Source organism: Eurosta solidaginis, chromosome 1 (assembly GCF_040869045.1).
Source record: "Eurosta solidaginis isolate ZX-2024a chromosome 1, ASM4086904v1, whole genome shotgun sequence".
NCBI classification, from domain to species: domain Eukaryota; kingdom Metazoa; phylum Arthropoda; class Insecta; order Diptera; family Tephritidae; genus Eurosta; species Eurosta solidaginis.
The window spans coordinates 273,491,023-273,509,317 of NC_090319.1; the positions used below are offsets into that span (position 1 = coordinate 273,491,023).

The following is an 18,295-nucleotide window of genomic DNA, read 5'->3' on the forward strand; positions in this document are numbered from 1 at the left end:
GGAATCTAAGCAGGAATACTGTTCGTGGTATTACATATATAAATAAATTAGCGGTACCCGACATATGATGTTCTGGGTCACCCTGGTCCACATTTTGGTCGATATCTCGAAAACACCTTCACATGTACAACTAAGGATCGCTCCCTTTTAAAACCCTCATTAATACCTTTAATTTGATACCCATATCGTACAAACACATTCTAGAGTCACCCCTGTAGTGGAATTAACTATCTTATAACGATGCGATTTGTCGAGATTTTAATTAACGATTTTGTCGCTTGCCTTATCGACTAATCACTAACTTAGTTTTAACGACTCGAAATATATGACATTTAAATTTCGTTTTAATAGTAGAAAGGTGGCAGCACAGCTTAACGAAACCTAAAAAATGCGAAAAGCACAAAATAAATGCCAAAAATAAAAAAAATTACGTATACTAACTGCTTTTAAAAGCCATTATTGTGAAGTGTTTACCTATTCTAACAAAAGGTAAGTAAATGCGGTATTAATTTTTTTTTTCTCTGTTGATATCGCAGTTATTCTTGTACCCCTTAATTTACCATCAAGTTGAGAAATAATATCATGAGCCAAGTCTGGGGTTGTTAGTCGGTACAGCTTTCGAAACTCCGTTGCATTTAAGTGGAATGGGTTATCTACTTCTCTGAGAAAGTGTCTGTCCACTGGCGATGGCCTTAGTAATTCTCCATCTTGTGATAAAACTTACGCCAAGTACTCAAATGCCATTTGATTTATAAATAATGCAGCTTTTCGTCTTTGAAAATATTTAGTTAAAGTTCCCATTTTCTTTTTTAACTAAAATTGCCAAATATTAATTTCGTGATTTTTAACGCAGCCATACAAAATAGTTACTGAATAACAAAATCGTTATAGTTATCGATTCGCAAATATAGCGATGGTTAAAAAAGTTAGTGAATTCCACTACTGGTCCACCTTTATGGCGATATCTCAAAAAGGCGTCCACCTATAGAAATAAGCCCCACGTCCTTTGAAAATACTCATTAACACCTTTCATTTGATATCCATATCGTACAAACATATTCTAGAGTCACCCCTGGTGCACCCTTATGGCGATATCTCGAAATGGCGTCCAAATATAGACTCCCATTTAAAATACTCATTAACACCTTTCGTTTGATACCCATATCGTACAAACACTTTCTAGAGTCTCGAAAAGGCGTCCACCTATAGAAGTAAGGCCCACTCCCTTTAAAAATACTCATTAACACCTTTCATTTGATACCCATATCGTACAAACAAATTCTAGGGTCACCCCTGGTCCACCTTTATGGCGATATCTCGAAACGGCGTCCACCTATGGAACTAAGGATCACTCCCTTTTAAAATACTCACTAACACCTTTCATTTGATTCCCATATCGTAAAATCACATTCTAGAGTCACCCCTGTTCCACCTTTATGGCGATATCCCGAAATGGCGACCATCTATAGAACTATGGTCCACTCCCTTTTAAAATACTCTTTAATACCTTCCATTTCATACCAATGTCATACAAACACATTCCAGGGTTACCCTAGGTTCATTTTCCTACATGGTGATTTTCCCTTATTTTGTCTCCAAAGCGCTCAGCTGAGTATGTAATGTTCGGTTACACCCGAACTTAACCTTCCTTACTTGTTATCTATATTATTTTATATCATTTGCACAGCGACTGCCGTGGTGTGATGGTAGCGTGCTCCTCCTATTACACCGAATATCCTAGGTTCACGCCCTGGGAAAAGCAACATCAAAATTTTGGAAACAGTGTTTTCAATTAGGAGAACATTTTTCTAAGCAGGATCGGCTCTCGGCAGTCTCGGCAGTGTTTGTCAAGCACTTCGAGTGTATTTCTGCCATGAAAAGCTCTCAGTGAAAATTTATCTGCCTTTGAGAAATTAAAAAGGAGCACGACGCAAATTGGAAGAGAAGCTCGGCCCAAAATCTCTTCGGAGTTTATCGCGGCTTACATTTATTTATTTATTTATATTATTTGCACACATTCACCTGTCTAAAGGAATAATGTAAACAATATCAAATTCAGCTATAAGTAAACCATATAATCTCGAAAATCATTGTTTGATCGAATTGATATGAAATCAACAATATGTTTTGAAATAGTTGTTAAGTGTAGAGATAAAAAATAGTTCTCACTATAAAAATTCGATTATGTGCTATACAGTGTTAGTCAGTGTTAAGGTCTGTAATCGTTCAAGACGAAAATTGGAAACAGAAAAATATTTCGAGTGATCATCGAAAAAAGTAGGAAGCTTCAAGAGGTATATTGTTCAATAAGGTATATATTAATTTTTGTTAAATTAAGAGCAGTACAATGTGAACTAAACTGATCTAAAATTGGCGTTTTAACTCAACTGACATTTTACGTGGTCGAACAATAAATACATAGACTGAATGTATCCATAGTATCGATGATGGGCATCTAGTAATTAAGAGATATACTTATATTGAAAGGGATTTTTTCACCTCGGTTGTTCTAATAGAAAGAGAGAACGGTTCTATCAGTATATGTACATTAAAGTCATTTGTATAGCGAGTTTGGGAAGCACCTTTTCGAGCTATTCGAAATTTTTTTTTCTTTTTTATGAGACGATCTCTTTAATACTACGTTTATCTTTAATACTAGGGTTTATCTCCGTGTTTGCTTGTTTCATACGACTGCTAAAACATATCTAAATATCACGGGAGAGATATCGAACGGCGCCTTCTAACCTCGATACCAATAATACCGAAACGAAAATCAAAAATTTCATTTCTCTTTTATTTATTTGTCTGATCAAGGCCCTAGGTTGATGAGGAGTGTGGTGACTAGTACCTAGGACCTACCTGATTATTTTCTAGCTTTTAGTATTATTATTATTTCATGTAAGTATTGTTTTCAATAAAACCGTTTAACTTAAAAAAATTTTTTTAATAATTTTATTTTCAAGTTTTTTATTTCTCACTCTATTTAGTTCATTGAGTGGCTCATTATTACAAGGACTCTTTCCTGAGAATTTGTTACAATCTAAGTCCTCAATACATAATCCTTTCAAAGACTTTATTCGACTCTACGCTACGTATGCTTGTCCCTCCTCCAACTCCAAAATATTTTGATGTCACTTCTACCGAACTGTATGTAATATTTGTTCCAAATATGAGCCAAATCCGACATCATAGGCCGCTTTCTATTCATGTATGTATTATGTGTTCCAAATATGAACCAAATCGGACCACAAATACGATTTTTGTGAATATCTCGAACCTTGCGCCACCTAGCGGCGATTTTTTTCATAGGTCGCTTTCTGTTCTTGTATGTATTATGAGTTCCAAATATGAGCCAAATCGGACCACGAATACGATTTTTGTGAATATCTCGATCCTTGCGCCAGTTAGTTACTTAAATTTTAATTACAAAATTCGTTCACAACGGCCGTGCAGCCGTGCACCCTGTCAAGTCAACCTAAATAAAACCGTTTAAAAACACCCAAGTTTTCCGCATAGGTGTGTATGTGTTTTGCAGATACATATATATCCATGTAGATGATCTGGGTCGAGTGATGAAGTAAAAAAATATCCTACTTATATTACCGTCCATTATGCCTAATTACAATTCTAATATTTTCATTCTTACTGTACATTTAAATTAAACAAAAAACAAATAATAATAGAAACAAAAAAATGAAGTACGACATGATCAAATTGAGATCAACATACTTGTCTAAAGAAGTTCGCATAAAAATTTCACACAATAAGGGGCTTAACCCGAAAAAAATCTAAATATAAAATCAGTTCAATTTCAAAGTGCAGAACGGTTGCAATCTTTAAAACGTATTTGTAACGAGAAGATAATTTTTTATTTATTTACCTAAAATGTGAGTTCAAAAGCATAAAACAAATAATATTACAGATATTTGCATAGTTTTCACGAATTGCAAACACGTTTGTTTAAAAATATTTATTTGTTGTTCCGATGTGACAAATACTAAAATGTTTTATTAATAGTAAACAATCATAAAAAACACGTAAACAAGAATAGAACAAGTTTGTTGTCATTGTCATATAAATTTTAAATATTTTGCTTTTATTTCCACATTAACTTAAATTACTTATGTAATTAGTGTATTAATAGAAAATTTATAAATAAATGAAATGATCATTCGTAACTTAGCTAAAATATTGAATTTCGTGGATATTTTTATACTTCAATTCTAGAAGCAGGTCTAAACCGCTATGGTTTAAACTATTTATAAGAACGTACTATTACTGACGTATGCTGATGATATTAACAAACGCGCCTTGAGTTCTACCTTCTGTGGATTAGATAAAGAGGTTTTGCTGTAAATGTGGGCAAGACGAAGTACTTGCTTTTATCCAAGAAAGAGTCGGCGAAGGTATAATGATGAGCTGTATGATCTTTAGATAGATATGAAGATAGTGCAGCAAATAAAAATCAAAGGCTTCGCTGGCTAGGTCATGTCATGCGAATTGATGAAGACGCTCCGGTCTAGAAAGTGTTTCAGTTGATATCGCCGTTTGGAAGCAGAGATATGGGGAGACCTGCACTGAGTTGCGAAAAGCAGGTTGAGGATATTCACCTCCCTTGGTGGTCCCAATTGACGTCAGTTATTGCGAAACAGGGAGAGCTGCCGTGACTTGCTATAAAAGGCTAAAATCACTCGTGTGGTTAAACGCCAATTTAATGGTGATGAAGATTCTTACACTTCGACCTACATACATATATATGAAATTTTAATTGCGGCGGAAAATTTTTTGGAAAATATCGAAGGGTTATAAAGTGTTATTGTGTTTCATTATTTATTTTTAACTATTAAATAATTGTTGAAATAGAGTGAAATGTCAATTAAATAAATGTGTTCAGTGAAACGTAAAAAAATTTGGAAATGTGCCCCTCGAATTCTCAAACTTTTGAGTGTTATAAAAAGTTCAATAAATAAAACATAAATCTTTGGCACCCTGTAAAAGCAGCAAAATTATGGTGTTGGTGCTTGGCAAACGTCGATCAAGGGCATATATTGAGCTTTTGTTTAGTGATGAGATCTAGTGTTTAGTCATGATTTGAAATTGACATTCAGTATTTCCAGAAAAAATAACCGTTGAATACTAAGAATAGCCGGTGTAGGTACAATCAATAACCGAACCATAGCATATAAAAAATAGTAGTGTAATTAAATTTTAACGATAGCTTAATTTGCCATAAGTAGTTTTGTAGAGAGAACATCTAGCTCAAACTTTATTGATCTATGTCGATTATTTCTCAAGTTACGGTTTCATTACGCAAAAAAATACACAGCCTACTACACCTTTTCCAGTTTAAGTTCAGAAATTTACAATTCAAGTTCAGAAAAATGCAATTCAAGATCAGAAAATTACAATTCAAGTTCAGAATTTCCAGTTTAAATTCAGAAATTTACAATTCAAGTTCAGATTTTGCAATTTAAATTCAGAAATTTACAATTCAAATTCAGACAATTACAATTCAAGTTCAGAAATTCCAATTTAAATTCAGAAATTTACAACTCAAATTCAGAAAATTACAACTCAAGTTCAGAATTTTCATTTCATGTTCAGAAAATTACAATTCAATTTCAGAAAATTACAATTCAAGTTCAGAAAATTACATTTCAAGTTCAGAAAATTACAGTTCGAATTCAAAAATTTATAAGTAGGGTATTAATTTTCAAAAGTTATTTTAATTAATTAATTTTATACTTATATGTTACTTGCGGAAATGTTGATGCTTCGTTGACCATGTTGCCAAAATAGTGGTTTGGGTATAGTAGTGTACCCCAAGTTGTCGTCAAGGTGTGTACATCCCTTGTGTGTATACGCCTTGTTGGACGGCCATAACCGTTTAGACGGTTAAGCGCCAATTAAGTAAGTAAGTGTACAATCCGAATCTTGAAATCAAATGGAGAACAATTATTTCCAACAAGTGCATGATGACGCTACGGCCAAGAAAGTACTTCAGTTAAAACAGCAGTTTGGAAGCAGTGGAAGGGAGAGACCTCCACGGAGTTGCGAAGGTGGAGGAAGACTTGACCTCTCATGGTGCTCCCAATCGCTGTCAGTTACCGCGAAGCAGGGAAAGCTGGCATGATTTGTTATGAAACTGCCAAAATCGCGATTAAGTGCCAATTCATGATGAATGGATAAGTTGAGATATTTTGACATATGGCGCCAAGGTCTATGCAGACAGTACCTATACGTTACTTCCGGGAGTGTGGACGCTCCGTTGACTGTTTAAGTGGTCATATCTTCGGCAGCACTGCCGTCATACTCAGTGCAGATCAAAGGTTGTGACGCTAAGAATATAGCTGGATGGCATTGCAATTGCTTCTTATGAGCGAGAGTTTTTCTTCGCAATCTCCAAAAATTGATTTAAACGAGTTAAGATGTCCAATGCCTCCTTAACATATAGATACCATCTTACATACATTTATTTCCATTGGATGAAAAAAAAAAATACCCGACACATTTTCTGAACTTGAATTAAAAATTCTGAACTTGAATTGTAATTTTCTGAACTTGAATTGCAATTTTCTGAATTTAAATTGTAATTATCTGAACTTGAATTGGAAATTTCGGAACTTGAGTTGGAAATTTCTGAATTTAAATTGGAATTTCTGAACTTGAATTGTAATTTTCTGAGTTTGAATTGTAAATTTCTGAATTTAAATTGGGATTTCTGAACTTGAATTGTAATTTTCTGAACTTGAATTGTAAATCTCTGAACTTGAATTGAAAATTCTGAACTTGAATTGTAAATTCCTGAACTTTAATTGTAAATTTCTGAATTTAAATTGGAAATTCTGAACTTGAATTGTAATTTTCTGAACTTAAACTGGAAAAGGTTTAAAAGCAAGTTGACCGGTATTGTAACACTCTTAAGTATATTAGCTTCACTTTGTATGTAAATGTGTTTTATAAGTACGTTCGTCAACCGAGTGTCTTATCAGTCTCTAAAAAAAATACCCGTTTCGAACAAGTACCCGGTCCTGAAAAATTACACGAATCCGAAAAAGTTCTAAAAAGTTCCCCGTTCTGAAATAGTACGCGGTTCTAAAATGTATCTTGTACTAAAAAAGTATACGGAAGTTACCGATTCTGAAAAGTCAGATTAACCGCCAATGCTGAAATGCTGATGTAGTGTTATTTACTATAAAATATAAGGTACCAAGACCCAAGCTAAGAGAGGTAACCTTACAAGAACATTACGGACAAAATATCTAGGAACTATACTAGATAGTAAATTCTCGCGTAAACTCTTCGTGAGAAAGAGAGCGAAGAAAGCTTCCGCGGCACTGTATGCATGCAAGAGGATGCTAGGGTACATGTGGGGCCTATCGGCCATACTCCCTCCTTGGCACACAAAAAATTACGTATACAAAAACACTAGAGTGGCATGCAGATAATGAATGATTAGCATAACAGAGGCCCTTAGAAACGGCCGCGAAAGCAGCTTTGCATGCCATTCTGCACATCCCGCCTGAAAACTTAATGACCAGGAATGTAGCGTTAACAACTGCAACAAGGTTAAGGTCTCGGGGCAACTTGAACGCAGGCCGTATGACCATAACACTATAGCGTCATCTAATATAGGGCGAACAGATTACATTGTCCCGTGTCTCAGCTTCGAAACATATCTTGGAGCCACAATAGAGTCGGAGGGTTGGCGCAAGGATGCGAAAATGGCAGACCATGCTATATACATATGTATACCGAAGGTTCCAAATTAACGGAAAGGTTCGGTTCTGCTGTTTACCGTGTCGTTCCAGAAATAAGTATAATCTACAGGCCACCAGATCGATGAAGAGTTCTCAAGCTGCAGGCAATATATATGTATGTTGATAGTCAAGCAATAACATCACACAGAACTTTTTTAAGTTGCGGCCTGTAATGCAAAAAAGCATTGGAGACACGTCACTCATACTGGACGATACATACATCTATACAGATAGAAGGTAACAAAAAGGCCGATGAGTTAGGAGGGCGCTGCGCTCGATGAGTCGATGCACCTTCCATATATTTTTCGCTTTCCTTATTCCCACTCGGGCAAGAAGCTCTACAATAGTTAGGGAGCAAGTATGTTTGTACATTTGGAAAAAAGGTGCGGCCCAAAACTTGGCAACGCTAAATTCGCTCTAGTTATTGTTATTTGCGAACAGGTTTTTACTTTCTCGTGAAAGTTCGCAAATCTGTTACCATACGAGTAGGAGTGATCTGACGCAAAGCACGTTAACTCATATCCATGGTACAATATTTAAATTCGTTTTAATATAATCAAATAAACAAATTGACTTTTTATTAATATCTCTTTTCTTTGCAGGCATTCAATCTGGCTGTATTTAATCTGCGTTGTTTTTAGCATTGGTGAAAGTCAACCCCAATACTCGTATAGCCAAAAATATGAACGAAAGCTACAAAATTACCACCAATGCACTAACAAGTATAAGGAATTAACGAAAGTTTATGAAGCAAGGAATTTAGAGTTTGGTTTTCCAAGTGAATTTGAAAGACAGACTGCACTGCTTAGTGGCCGCTACCAGCCGGATATTCCTTTACCAATAGATGTCGATGTCTATTATTTACGTAAATATAGATTTGTGAAATATGTATTAGCTTCCTTGAGATTAACAACGCATTTTTAATCTATTAACAGCTAACAGATATCGGCCAGAAATTTTCTTGACCATACCTCGTTTTGGCCGCGGTGTGCCTTATTCACTGGCCACCTTAACGGATGTTGTACGTCCAAATGGCCCCGAGCTACAACCGTTCCCGAGTTATGATTGGCATAGTACACATGGCGGGGATTGTAATGGTCTCACATCCGTCTACCGTATACAGGTATATATGTATGTATCGACGTATGAGCGGAAGAGAACACCGTCTTGGCTTTACAGTAACTTATTCGATGATATATAAAGTTATAGATTTCTCGGTTAAAAATAAAAAACTAAATAAATGTAAGGCGCGATAACCTCCGAAGAGATTTTAGGCCGAGCTTCTCTTCCAATTTGCGTCGTTCTCCTTTTTTAATTTTTCCTACAAATTGGCGGGACGGGACCTACTAGTTTTATGCCGACTCTGAACGGCATCTGCGAGGCAGATGAGTTTTCACTGAGAGCTTTTCATGGCAGAAATACACTCGGAGTGCTTGCCAATCACTGCCGAGTGGCAACCCCACTTAGAAAAATGTTCTTCTAATTGAAAAACTTTATTTCTAAAAATTTTAAGTTGCTTTTCCCGAGGCGGGAACCCAGGGCATTCGTTGTGGTGGGCGGAGCACGCTACCATCACACCACGGTGGCCGCAGATTTCTCGGTTACCATTTCAATTAATATATGAGATTAATTTGTTAAAACCGTTTTCCTTATAATTTCTCCCCCTATCCCTATCCTTATCCTCAGGGCCGTAGAGAGAAAATACGGGCCCGGGACTAAACAATTTACGGGCCCCTATAAAAAATCCACTAATACATTTGATTAATTTGAATTAATGACGTCTCATTCATGAATCGTTATTGATGGATTACATCAAAAGAAATTTTTGCCACATCAACTAAATGATTTTTGGACAAGAGCTGAAAATAAAATTAACAGACTATTTACTATTTATACTGTTTTATTAAAGTTCTATTTTAACATCCACATATTATTTCAAATAATCTTTTCTAGTTAGTTTTAGTACATTTCTGATAAATATAATGATGAAAAAAAATTCGATTGAGCCATGTCCGTCCGTCCGTCCGTCTGTCCGTTAACACGATAACTTGAGTAAATTTTGAGGTATCTTGATGAAATTTGGTATGTAGGTTCCTGGGCACTCATCTCAGATCGCTATTTAAAATTAACGATATCGGACAATAACCACGCCCACTTTTACGATATCGAAAATTTCGAAAAATCGAAAAAGTGCGATAATTCATTACCAAATACGCATTAAGCGATGAAACTTGGTGGGTGAGTTGAGCTTATGACGCAGAATAGAAAACTAGTAAAATTTTGGACAATGGGCGTGGCACCGCCCACTTTTAAATGAAGGTAATTTAGAAGTTTTGCAAGCTGTAATTTGGCAGTCGTTGAAGATATCATGACGAAATTTGGCAGGAACGTTACTCTTATTACTTTATGTCTGCTTAATAAAAATTAGCAAAATCGGAAAACGACCACGCCCACTTTTTAAAAAAAAGTTTTTTTTAAATTCAAATTTTAAAAGAAAAGTTAATATCTTTACAGCATATAAGAAAATTAACCAACATTCAACTCCAGTAATGATATGGTGCAACAAAATACAAAAATAAAAGAAAATTTCAAAATGGGCGTGGCTCCGCCCTCTTTCATTTAATTTGTCTAGGATTCTTTTAATGCCATAAGTCTAACAATTATTAACCAATCCCTGTGAAATTTGGTAGGGGCTTAGCTTCTAGGACGATAACTGTTTTCTGTGAAAAAGGGCGAAATTGGTTTGAAGCCACGCCCAGTTTTTATACATAGTCGACCGTCTGTCCTTCCGCTCGGCCGTTAACACGATAACTTGAGCAAAAATCGATATATCTTTACTAAACCCAGTTCAGGTACTTATCTGAACTCACTTTGTATTGGTTTAAAAAATGGCCGAAATCCGAATATGACCACGCCCACTTTTTCGATATCGAAAATTACGAAAAATGAAAAAAATGCCATAATTATATACCAAATACGAAAAAAGGGATGAAACATGGTAATTGTATTGGTCTATTGACGCAAAATATAACTTTAGAAAAAAACTTGGTAAAATGGGTGTGACACCTACCATATTAAGTAGAAGAAAATGAAAAAGTTTTGCAGGGCGAAATCAAAAGCCCTTGGAATCTTGGAAGGAATACTGTACGTGGTATTACATATATAAATAAATTAGCGGTACCCGACAGATGATGTTCTGGATCACCCTGGTCCACATTTTGGTAGATATCTCGAAAACGCCTTCACATATACAACTAAGGGCCACTCCCTTTTAAAACCCTCATTAATACCTTTAATTTGATACCCATATCGTACAAACACATTCTAGAGTCACCCCTTGTCCACGTTTATGGCGATATCTCGAAAAGGCGTCCACATATAGAACTAAGGCCCACGCCTTTTTAAAATACTCATTAACACCTTTCATTTGATACCCATATCGTACAAAAAAATTCTAGAGTCACCCCTGGCCTACCTTTATGGCGATATCTCGAAAAGGCATCCACCTATAGAACTAAGGCCCACTCCCTTTTAAAATGCTCATTAACACCTTTCATTTGATACCCATATCGTACACAAAAACTCTAGAGTCACCCCTGGCCCACCTTTATGGCGATATTTCGAAAAGGCATCCACCTATAGAACTAAGGCCCACTCCCTTTTAAAATGCTCATTAACACCTTTCATTTGATACCCATATCGTACAAACAAATTCTAGAGTCACCCCTGGTCTACCTTTATGGAGATATCTCGAAAAGGCGTCCACCTATAGAACTAAGACCCACGCTCTTTTAAAATACTCATTAACACCTTTCATTTGATACCCATATCGTACAAACAAATTCTAGTGTCACCCCTGGTCCACCTTTATGGCGATAATTCGAAAAGGCGTCCACCTATAGAACTAAGACCCACACCCTTTTAAAATACTCATTAACGACTTTCATTTGATACCCATATCGAACAAACAAATTCTAGAGTCACCCCTGGTCCACTTTATGGCGATATCTCGAAAAGGCGTCCACCTATAGAACTAAGACCTACGCCCTTTTAAAATACTTATTAACACCTTTCATTTGATACCCATATCGTACAAACAAATTCTAGAGTCACCCTTGGTCCACCTTTATGGCGATATCTCGAAAAGGCGTCCACCTATAAAACTAAGGCCCACTCGCTTTTAAAATAATCATTAGCACCTTTCATTTGATACCCATATTGTACAAACGCATTCTAGAGTCACCCCTGGTCCACGTTTATGGCAATATCCCGAAAAGGCGTCCACTCATAGAACAAAGGCCCACTCCCTTTTAAAACACTTATTACACTTTTCGTTTGACACCCATATTGTACAAACGCATTCTAGAGTCAACCCAGGTCCACTTTTATAACGATATTCCGAAAAGGCGTCCACCTATAGAACTAAGGCCCACTCCCTTCTAAAATACTCATTAACGACTTTCATTTGATACCCATATCGTACAAACAAATTCTAGAGTCACCCCTGGTCCACTTTATGGCGATATCTCGAAAAGGCGTCCACCTATAGAACTAAGACCTACGCCCTTTTAAAATACTTATTAACACCTTTCATTTGATACCCATATAGTACAAACAAATTCTAGAGTCACCCCTGGTCCACGTTTATGGCGATATCTCGAAAAGGCGTCCACCTATAGAACTAAGACCCACGCCCTTTTAAAATACTCATTAACACATTTCATTTGATACCCATATCGTACAAACAAATTCTCGAGTCAGGCCTGGTCCACCTTTATGACGATATCCCTAAATGGCGTCCATCTATAGATCTATGGCCCACTTCCTCTTAAAATACTCTTTAATACCTTCCATTTGATACACATGTCATACAAACAAATTCCAGGGTTACCCTAGGTTCCTTTTACAACATGGTGATTTCCCTTACTTTGTCTCCACAGCTCTCAACTGAGTATGTAATGTTCGGTTAAATCCGAACTTAGCCTTCCTTACTTGTTTATAATAATATCAAAATTTAACTGTCTTGCCAAAACGGAACACGCAACACAAAGCGTGGCAAGTCCTGAAACTCGCTCTTGAGATGAATACGATCTATGAAAGTTTTGATTTTTGCAATGACGCTGAAAGAACCTTCTGCACTAGCTACAGTGACAAGTATAGTGCAAAAGATAATTGTATAAAGATTTTGAACATAGATGGCATTTAGCAATTCCAAAGGTGACAGACCTTTATCAAAATTTGCTTCGTAAATGTGTTTCAAGTGAATTATTTCGCATTCTAAGCTTTGAGAAAGGTCGACTTATATTTTTCGACAAATTTTGCTGCGCTCGCCCGAACCGCAGTTTCATCCATTTCTTCAAATTGCCACAAAAAGGAAAACGTCTCGCTCAAATTTCTCATAGCTGCAAATCATTCAGTAATGCCAGTGATTACCGAATCAACGATCACCAATAATGTATTGTTTTTAAAATCAGACTCTGGATCATCCGTAATCATCTCATTTCAATTATCTTGAAAACGTAGTTTGGGTTTTCTCTTTTGAATGTCCGGAAACTTTGGCGAGATGTTCAATTGAATAGAAACTGTTTTGCATTCATTTAAAATTGTTCCCATTGGTTCCTGATCAACTTCAAATCAGCTAATAAGGCATCTAGATGTCGGACCTCAACATCTATGGTGGCGTCTCTAGCTTGGAGTACGACGTTTCTTTCATTAATGCTATTTTGAACCAAATTGAGGACAGCAAGATACATTCGAACTTGTTGATGCACTTGAGAATGCCGGCAACATCTCCATATGCTTGCGCAGTCAAATTTAGCTTAAGTAATCCGTTTAGTGCTTGTGTTAATCCTGGAACATGGCTTGCGAATGGTCTGATGGCCTCAATTCTAGCCGACCACCTAGTGTCTGAAAGACTGTGAAGAGAGCTCGGTACATTTTTATACTCAGCTGAGCAGAGCTCACATAGTATATTAACTTTGTTCGCATAACGTTAATCCGTAACGGCATAAACTAATCGAGATAGATATAGACTTTTATATATCAAAATGACCTGGGTGAAAAAAGAAATTCATTTATCCATGTCCGTCTGTAAACACGATAACTTGAGTAACTTTTGAGGTATCTTGATGAAATTTGGTATGTAGATTCCTGGGCGCTCATCTCAGATCTTTATCTAAAATGAACGAAGTCGGACTACAACCACACCCACTTTTTCGATATCGAAAATTTCGAAGAACTGAAAAAGTGCTATAATTCATTAAAAGACGGATGAAGCGATGAAACTTGGTAGGTGCGTTGACTTTATGACGCAAAATAGAAAATTAGAAAAATTTTGGACAATGGGCGTGGCACCGCCCACTTTTAAAAGAAGGTAATTTAAAAGTTTTGCAAGCTGTAATTTGGCAGTCGTTGAAGATATCATTATGAAATTTGGTAGGCACGTTACTCCTATTACTATATGTGTGCTAAATAAAAATTAGCGAAATCGGATGACAAACACGCCCACTTTAAAAAAAAATTTTTTTTAAGTCAAATTTTAACAAAAAATTTAATATATTTACAGTATAAAAGTAAATTTTTTTTTTTTTATAAAAGTAAATTATGTCAACATTCGACTCTAGTAATGATATGATGCAACAAAATACACAGATAAAAGAAAATTTCAAAATGGGCGTAACTCCGCCCTTTTTCATTTAATTCGTCTAGAATACTTTTAATGTCATAAGTCGAACAAAAATTTACCACTCCTTGTGAAATTTGGTAGGGACATAGATTCTATGACGATAACTGTTTTCTGTGAAAATGGGCGAAATCGGTTGAAGCCACGCCCAGTTTTTATACACAGTCGACCGTCTGTCCTTCCGATCGGCCGTTAACACGATAACTTGCCCAAAAAACGATAATTCTTAACTAAACTTAGTTCACTTACCATTCTGAAGCCACTTTATCTTGGTATAAAATATGGCCGAAATCCGACTATGACCACGCCCACTTTTCCGATATCGAAAATTACGAAAAATGAAAAAATGCCATAATTCTGTACCAAATATGAAAAAATAGATGAAACATGGTAATTGGATTGGTTTATTGACGCAAAATATAACTTTGGAAAAAACTTTGTAAAATGGGTGTGACACCTACCATATTAAGTAGAAGAAAATGAAAAAGTTCTGCAGGGCGAAATCAAAAACCTTTGGAATTGTGGCAGGAATACATATATTAATAAATTAGCGGTACCCGGCAGAAGATGTTCTGGGTCACCCTGGTCCACATTTTGGTCGATATCTCGAAAGCGCCTTCACATATACAACTACCGCCATTCCCTTTTAAAACCCTCATTAATACCTTTAATTTGATACCCATATTGAACAAACACCTTCTAGAGTCACCCCTGGTCCACCCTTATTGCGATATCTCGTAAAGGCGTCCACCTATAGAACTAAGGCCCACTACGTTTTAAATAATCATTAACACCTTTCATTTGATACACATGTCATACAAACACATTCCAGGGTTACCCTAGGTTCATTTTGCTAAATGGTGACTTTCCCTTATTTTGTCTCCAAAGCTCTCAGCTGAGTATGTAATGTTCGGTTACACCCGAACTTAGCCTTCCTTACTTGTTTTTTTGAGGATGTAAAATCGTTGTGGACTGCTGCTGAAAATAGTAAAACATTTTTGTACAACTCCGAAGAAATTAGTTGCCGCCATACAACATTCTGCAGCATCAACACCACATAAATTGAGACTGTGGGTTGCACAAGCTGAGTAACCAGCATTCGAGTTTTTGTCGAGAACGTGACGTTGTGCTCCGTTGTAAGCTCTTTTCATATTGGCGCTGTTATTGTACCCTTGTGTACCACAATCTTTTAATAGGATTTCAAGTTTACCTAGAGTATGGCAAATTAAATTAGCGATTTCCTGACCAGTTTTTTTGGTTACAATCCACGAAATCCAAAAACTGTTCTTGAATTGTAAAATTTGTTGCTTTCGAATTGAAATGGAGGTAGCGCAAAATGAACCTAGTCAACGTGACTAGCATCAGTCGTAGCATCAACGATAATAGCAAAATACTTGGCTTTCTTGCGTTGATCTAATATAGTTTCCCTCACGTGTTTTGCACAAATTTCTATAAACTTGTCTGAATGTCTGGTGAAAAATAGTGAACTTGTAAACGTTTGTGCTACTATTTTGAAATCCAACTTTCTCCAAATGATCTCTAAGTATCGGATCATAATGGCTTATGAGTTATAAGATGCCCAAAATATTTCCATTGTTTCGTTCGCCAAGATATTTACTTTCACCTCTTAAAGCTTGGCCTCTTTCACCCAAAAATAAAATAATGTCCAAAATTCTATATAAAATTTCGTTCCACTTTTGAGTTTCAGTGATTAGCTGTTCATTGATAAGTGTATAAATTGTAGCTTCCTTTTGAATTAGCGTTTCAACTGAGTAGTGATACGTTGAAAACATGTTTGCGTCAGTTGAGTAATAGAAATTGTGTTTTATAAACAGCGTTTTGAGTCAGCTGCCAAATGAAATATATGTATATGTATTTATTCTTAAATTTTAAGGAAAGGGACTTTTCAAATTATTTTTCACACTTCACTATAATATTAAAACGAAATGCAGATATTCGTTGCTTTTGAAATTCGGCTTAAAAATTGCACATGGAACAACTAAAGACTCTCCTAAATTCAAAAAAAATGCCTTAGTACCTGTAACCCGCGGGCCCCCTGAGAAACTCCGGGCCCGGGGTGAATCCCCCCATTCCCCCTCCCTCTCGTCGGGCGTGCTTATCCTAATCCCTATCCCTAACCCTATATTTATTCCTATTCCTTATCCAACCTCTACTTCCATCCTTATCACCTCTTGTTATAATGAAAACAAAAGTTAGGGGTCACCATCTGGACCAACTTTTCCTAGTACGATCAAACGCCTTGATGGATAGGACAGCAGCTGATACGTACGTACTATTCCCAATAAATATCACTATTCTCGCTATTAGCTAAGATACAGTCTTCTTCCGCTCAATTGTGAAAATTATTGTCTGTAGCTTTGATTTCATACAAATCTTTTTGATTTCCTTTCATCAGGTCGACTCCTGTGGCAATATGTGGATACTGGATAGTGGCGAAATTGAATTCGTGCAATATTGTGCGCCGCAAATCCTAGTTTTGGATATAGCACGCAGCACTGTTTTACATCGATATCGTTTACCACTCGGTATATACAAACCGAAAATCAGTCGTTTTGTCACACCCTACGTTGATATTGCTGATCCTGCACCGTGGGGTTCATGCCAAAAAGCTTTCGTTTATATGGCCGATCCAACTGGCAATGGCTTTGTCGTTTACGACGTATCGAATAGACGTTCGTGGCGTATTGAAAACAAATACACCTATCCAGATCCTGACTTTGGTACGCACACAATAGCGGGTGAGAGTTTTGAACTAATGGATGGAACATTCAGTTTTGCTGCAACACCTCACTCATTGGGAATACGTCGTATGTTATACTTTCATTCACTCTCAAATGATGCACAAATTGCTATACCCTTGCATATTGTGAATAATCAGTCGTATTGGAGTTTGAATGATCCGAGCTCTGGACTGGAACATTTTATATTGCTGGGGAAGCGCGGTGTACAATGTGGCATAGAGGCAATGACAGCGCAGGGAGTATTATTGTGTGGACATTTGGCGCCGATCGGTATTTTTGGTTGGAATATATCTACGCCGTATACATTTCATAATCGTGCATTGTTGGCTGAGAACCCTGAAACTCTGCAATTTGTTAGTGGTTTGAAAGTCAGAAGAAATTTGTGGGGACAGGATGAGGTTTGGATTGTATCAAATCGTTTGCAGAGGTCTTTTGGTGGTAATTTGAATTTCAATGAGACAAATTACCGCATTTTGAAATGCGGCGTTGTTGATTTATTGATTGGAAGACCTTGTTAAATATTTAGAAATAAATTTTAGTATAGGTAGTTCTAGTGTTGACAAATAGATACAAGCCACAAGGCATTATTGCATTCTACAAATGTTCAGCTAATTTATATCCAGCGGCTAAATCGGCTAGGGAATTCTATGCGAATGGACAAAGATAATTCATCTCAGGACGTATTTCCAGCTACACTCGCCAGTGGAAGAAGAGTGAGGCCATCCCTCTGTTCTAAAAATAAAGTTGAAAATTATTCGGTATCCTTTGGTTTGACTAATTGGTGTCAGTTGGAGAAACGATAGGATCCATGAAAAAATAACCCAAAAAGTCGGTGAATCTCGTTATCAACTCGGCGCACGGAACTACGTAGTTATATCTATCTAATCAGAGACATGACTTCGAGGATTCAGTCAACAACAACGGTCTGAAGAGTGAGACGGAAGAGAGAGAGATGAAACGGGAGATACCAGAGGAAAGGAAGTACAAAAGAAAAGGGGCAAAAGAAAAAGAAAGCAAAAAGAGCAGAAATGGGCAATGAAAATGTTTGATTAACGTAAATACCTGCCGTCGTTGACCTAGTCTCACGACGC

The 18,295-nt window shown here is 36.6% G+C and overlaps 1 protein-coding gene across 1 annotated transcript; it reads left to right on the forward strand.

The window, feature by feature from the left end:
* Positions 1–3,822: 3,822 nt before the first annotated feature.
* yellow-e2 (L-dopachrome tautomerase yellow-e2) lies at positions 3,823–17,851 on the forward strand. Its single transcript, XM_067760797.1, has 4 exons — positions 3,823–3,887; positions 8,363–8,625; positions 8,696–8,883; positions 16,859–17,851. Coding segments are annotated over exons 1-4 (1,317 nt in total). The 5' UTR covers positions 3,823–3,885; the 3' UTR covers positions 17,723–17,851.
* Positions 17,852–18,295: the final 444 nt, after the last annotated feature.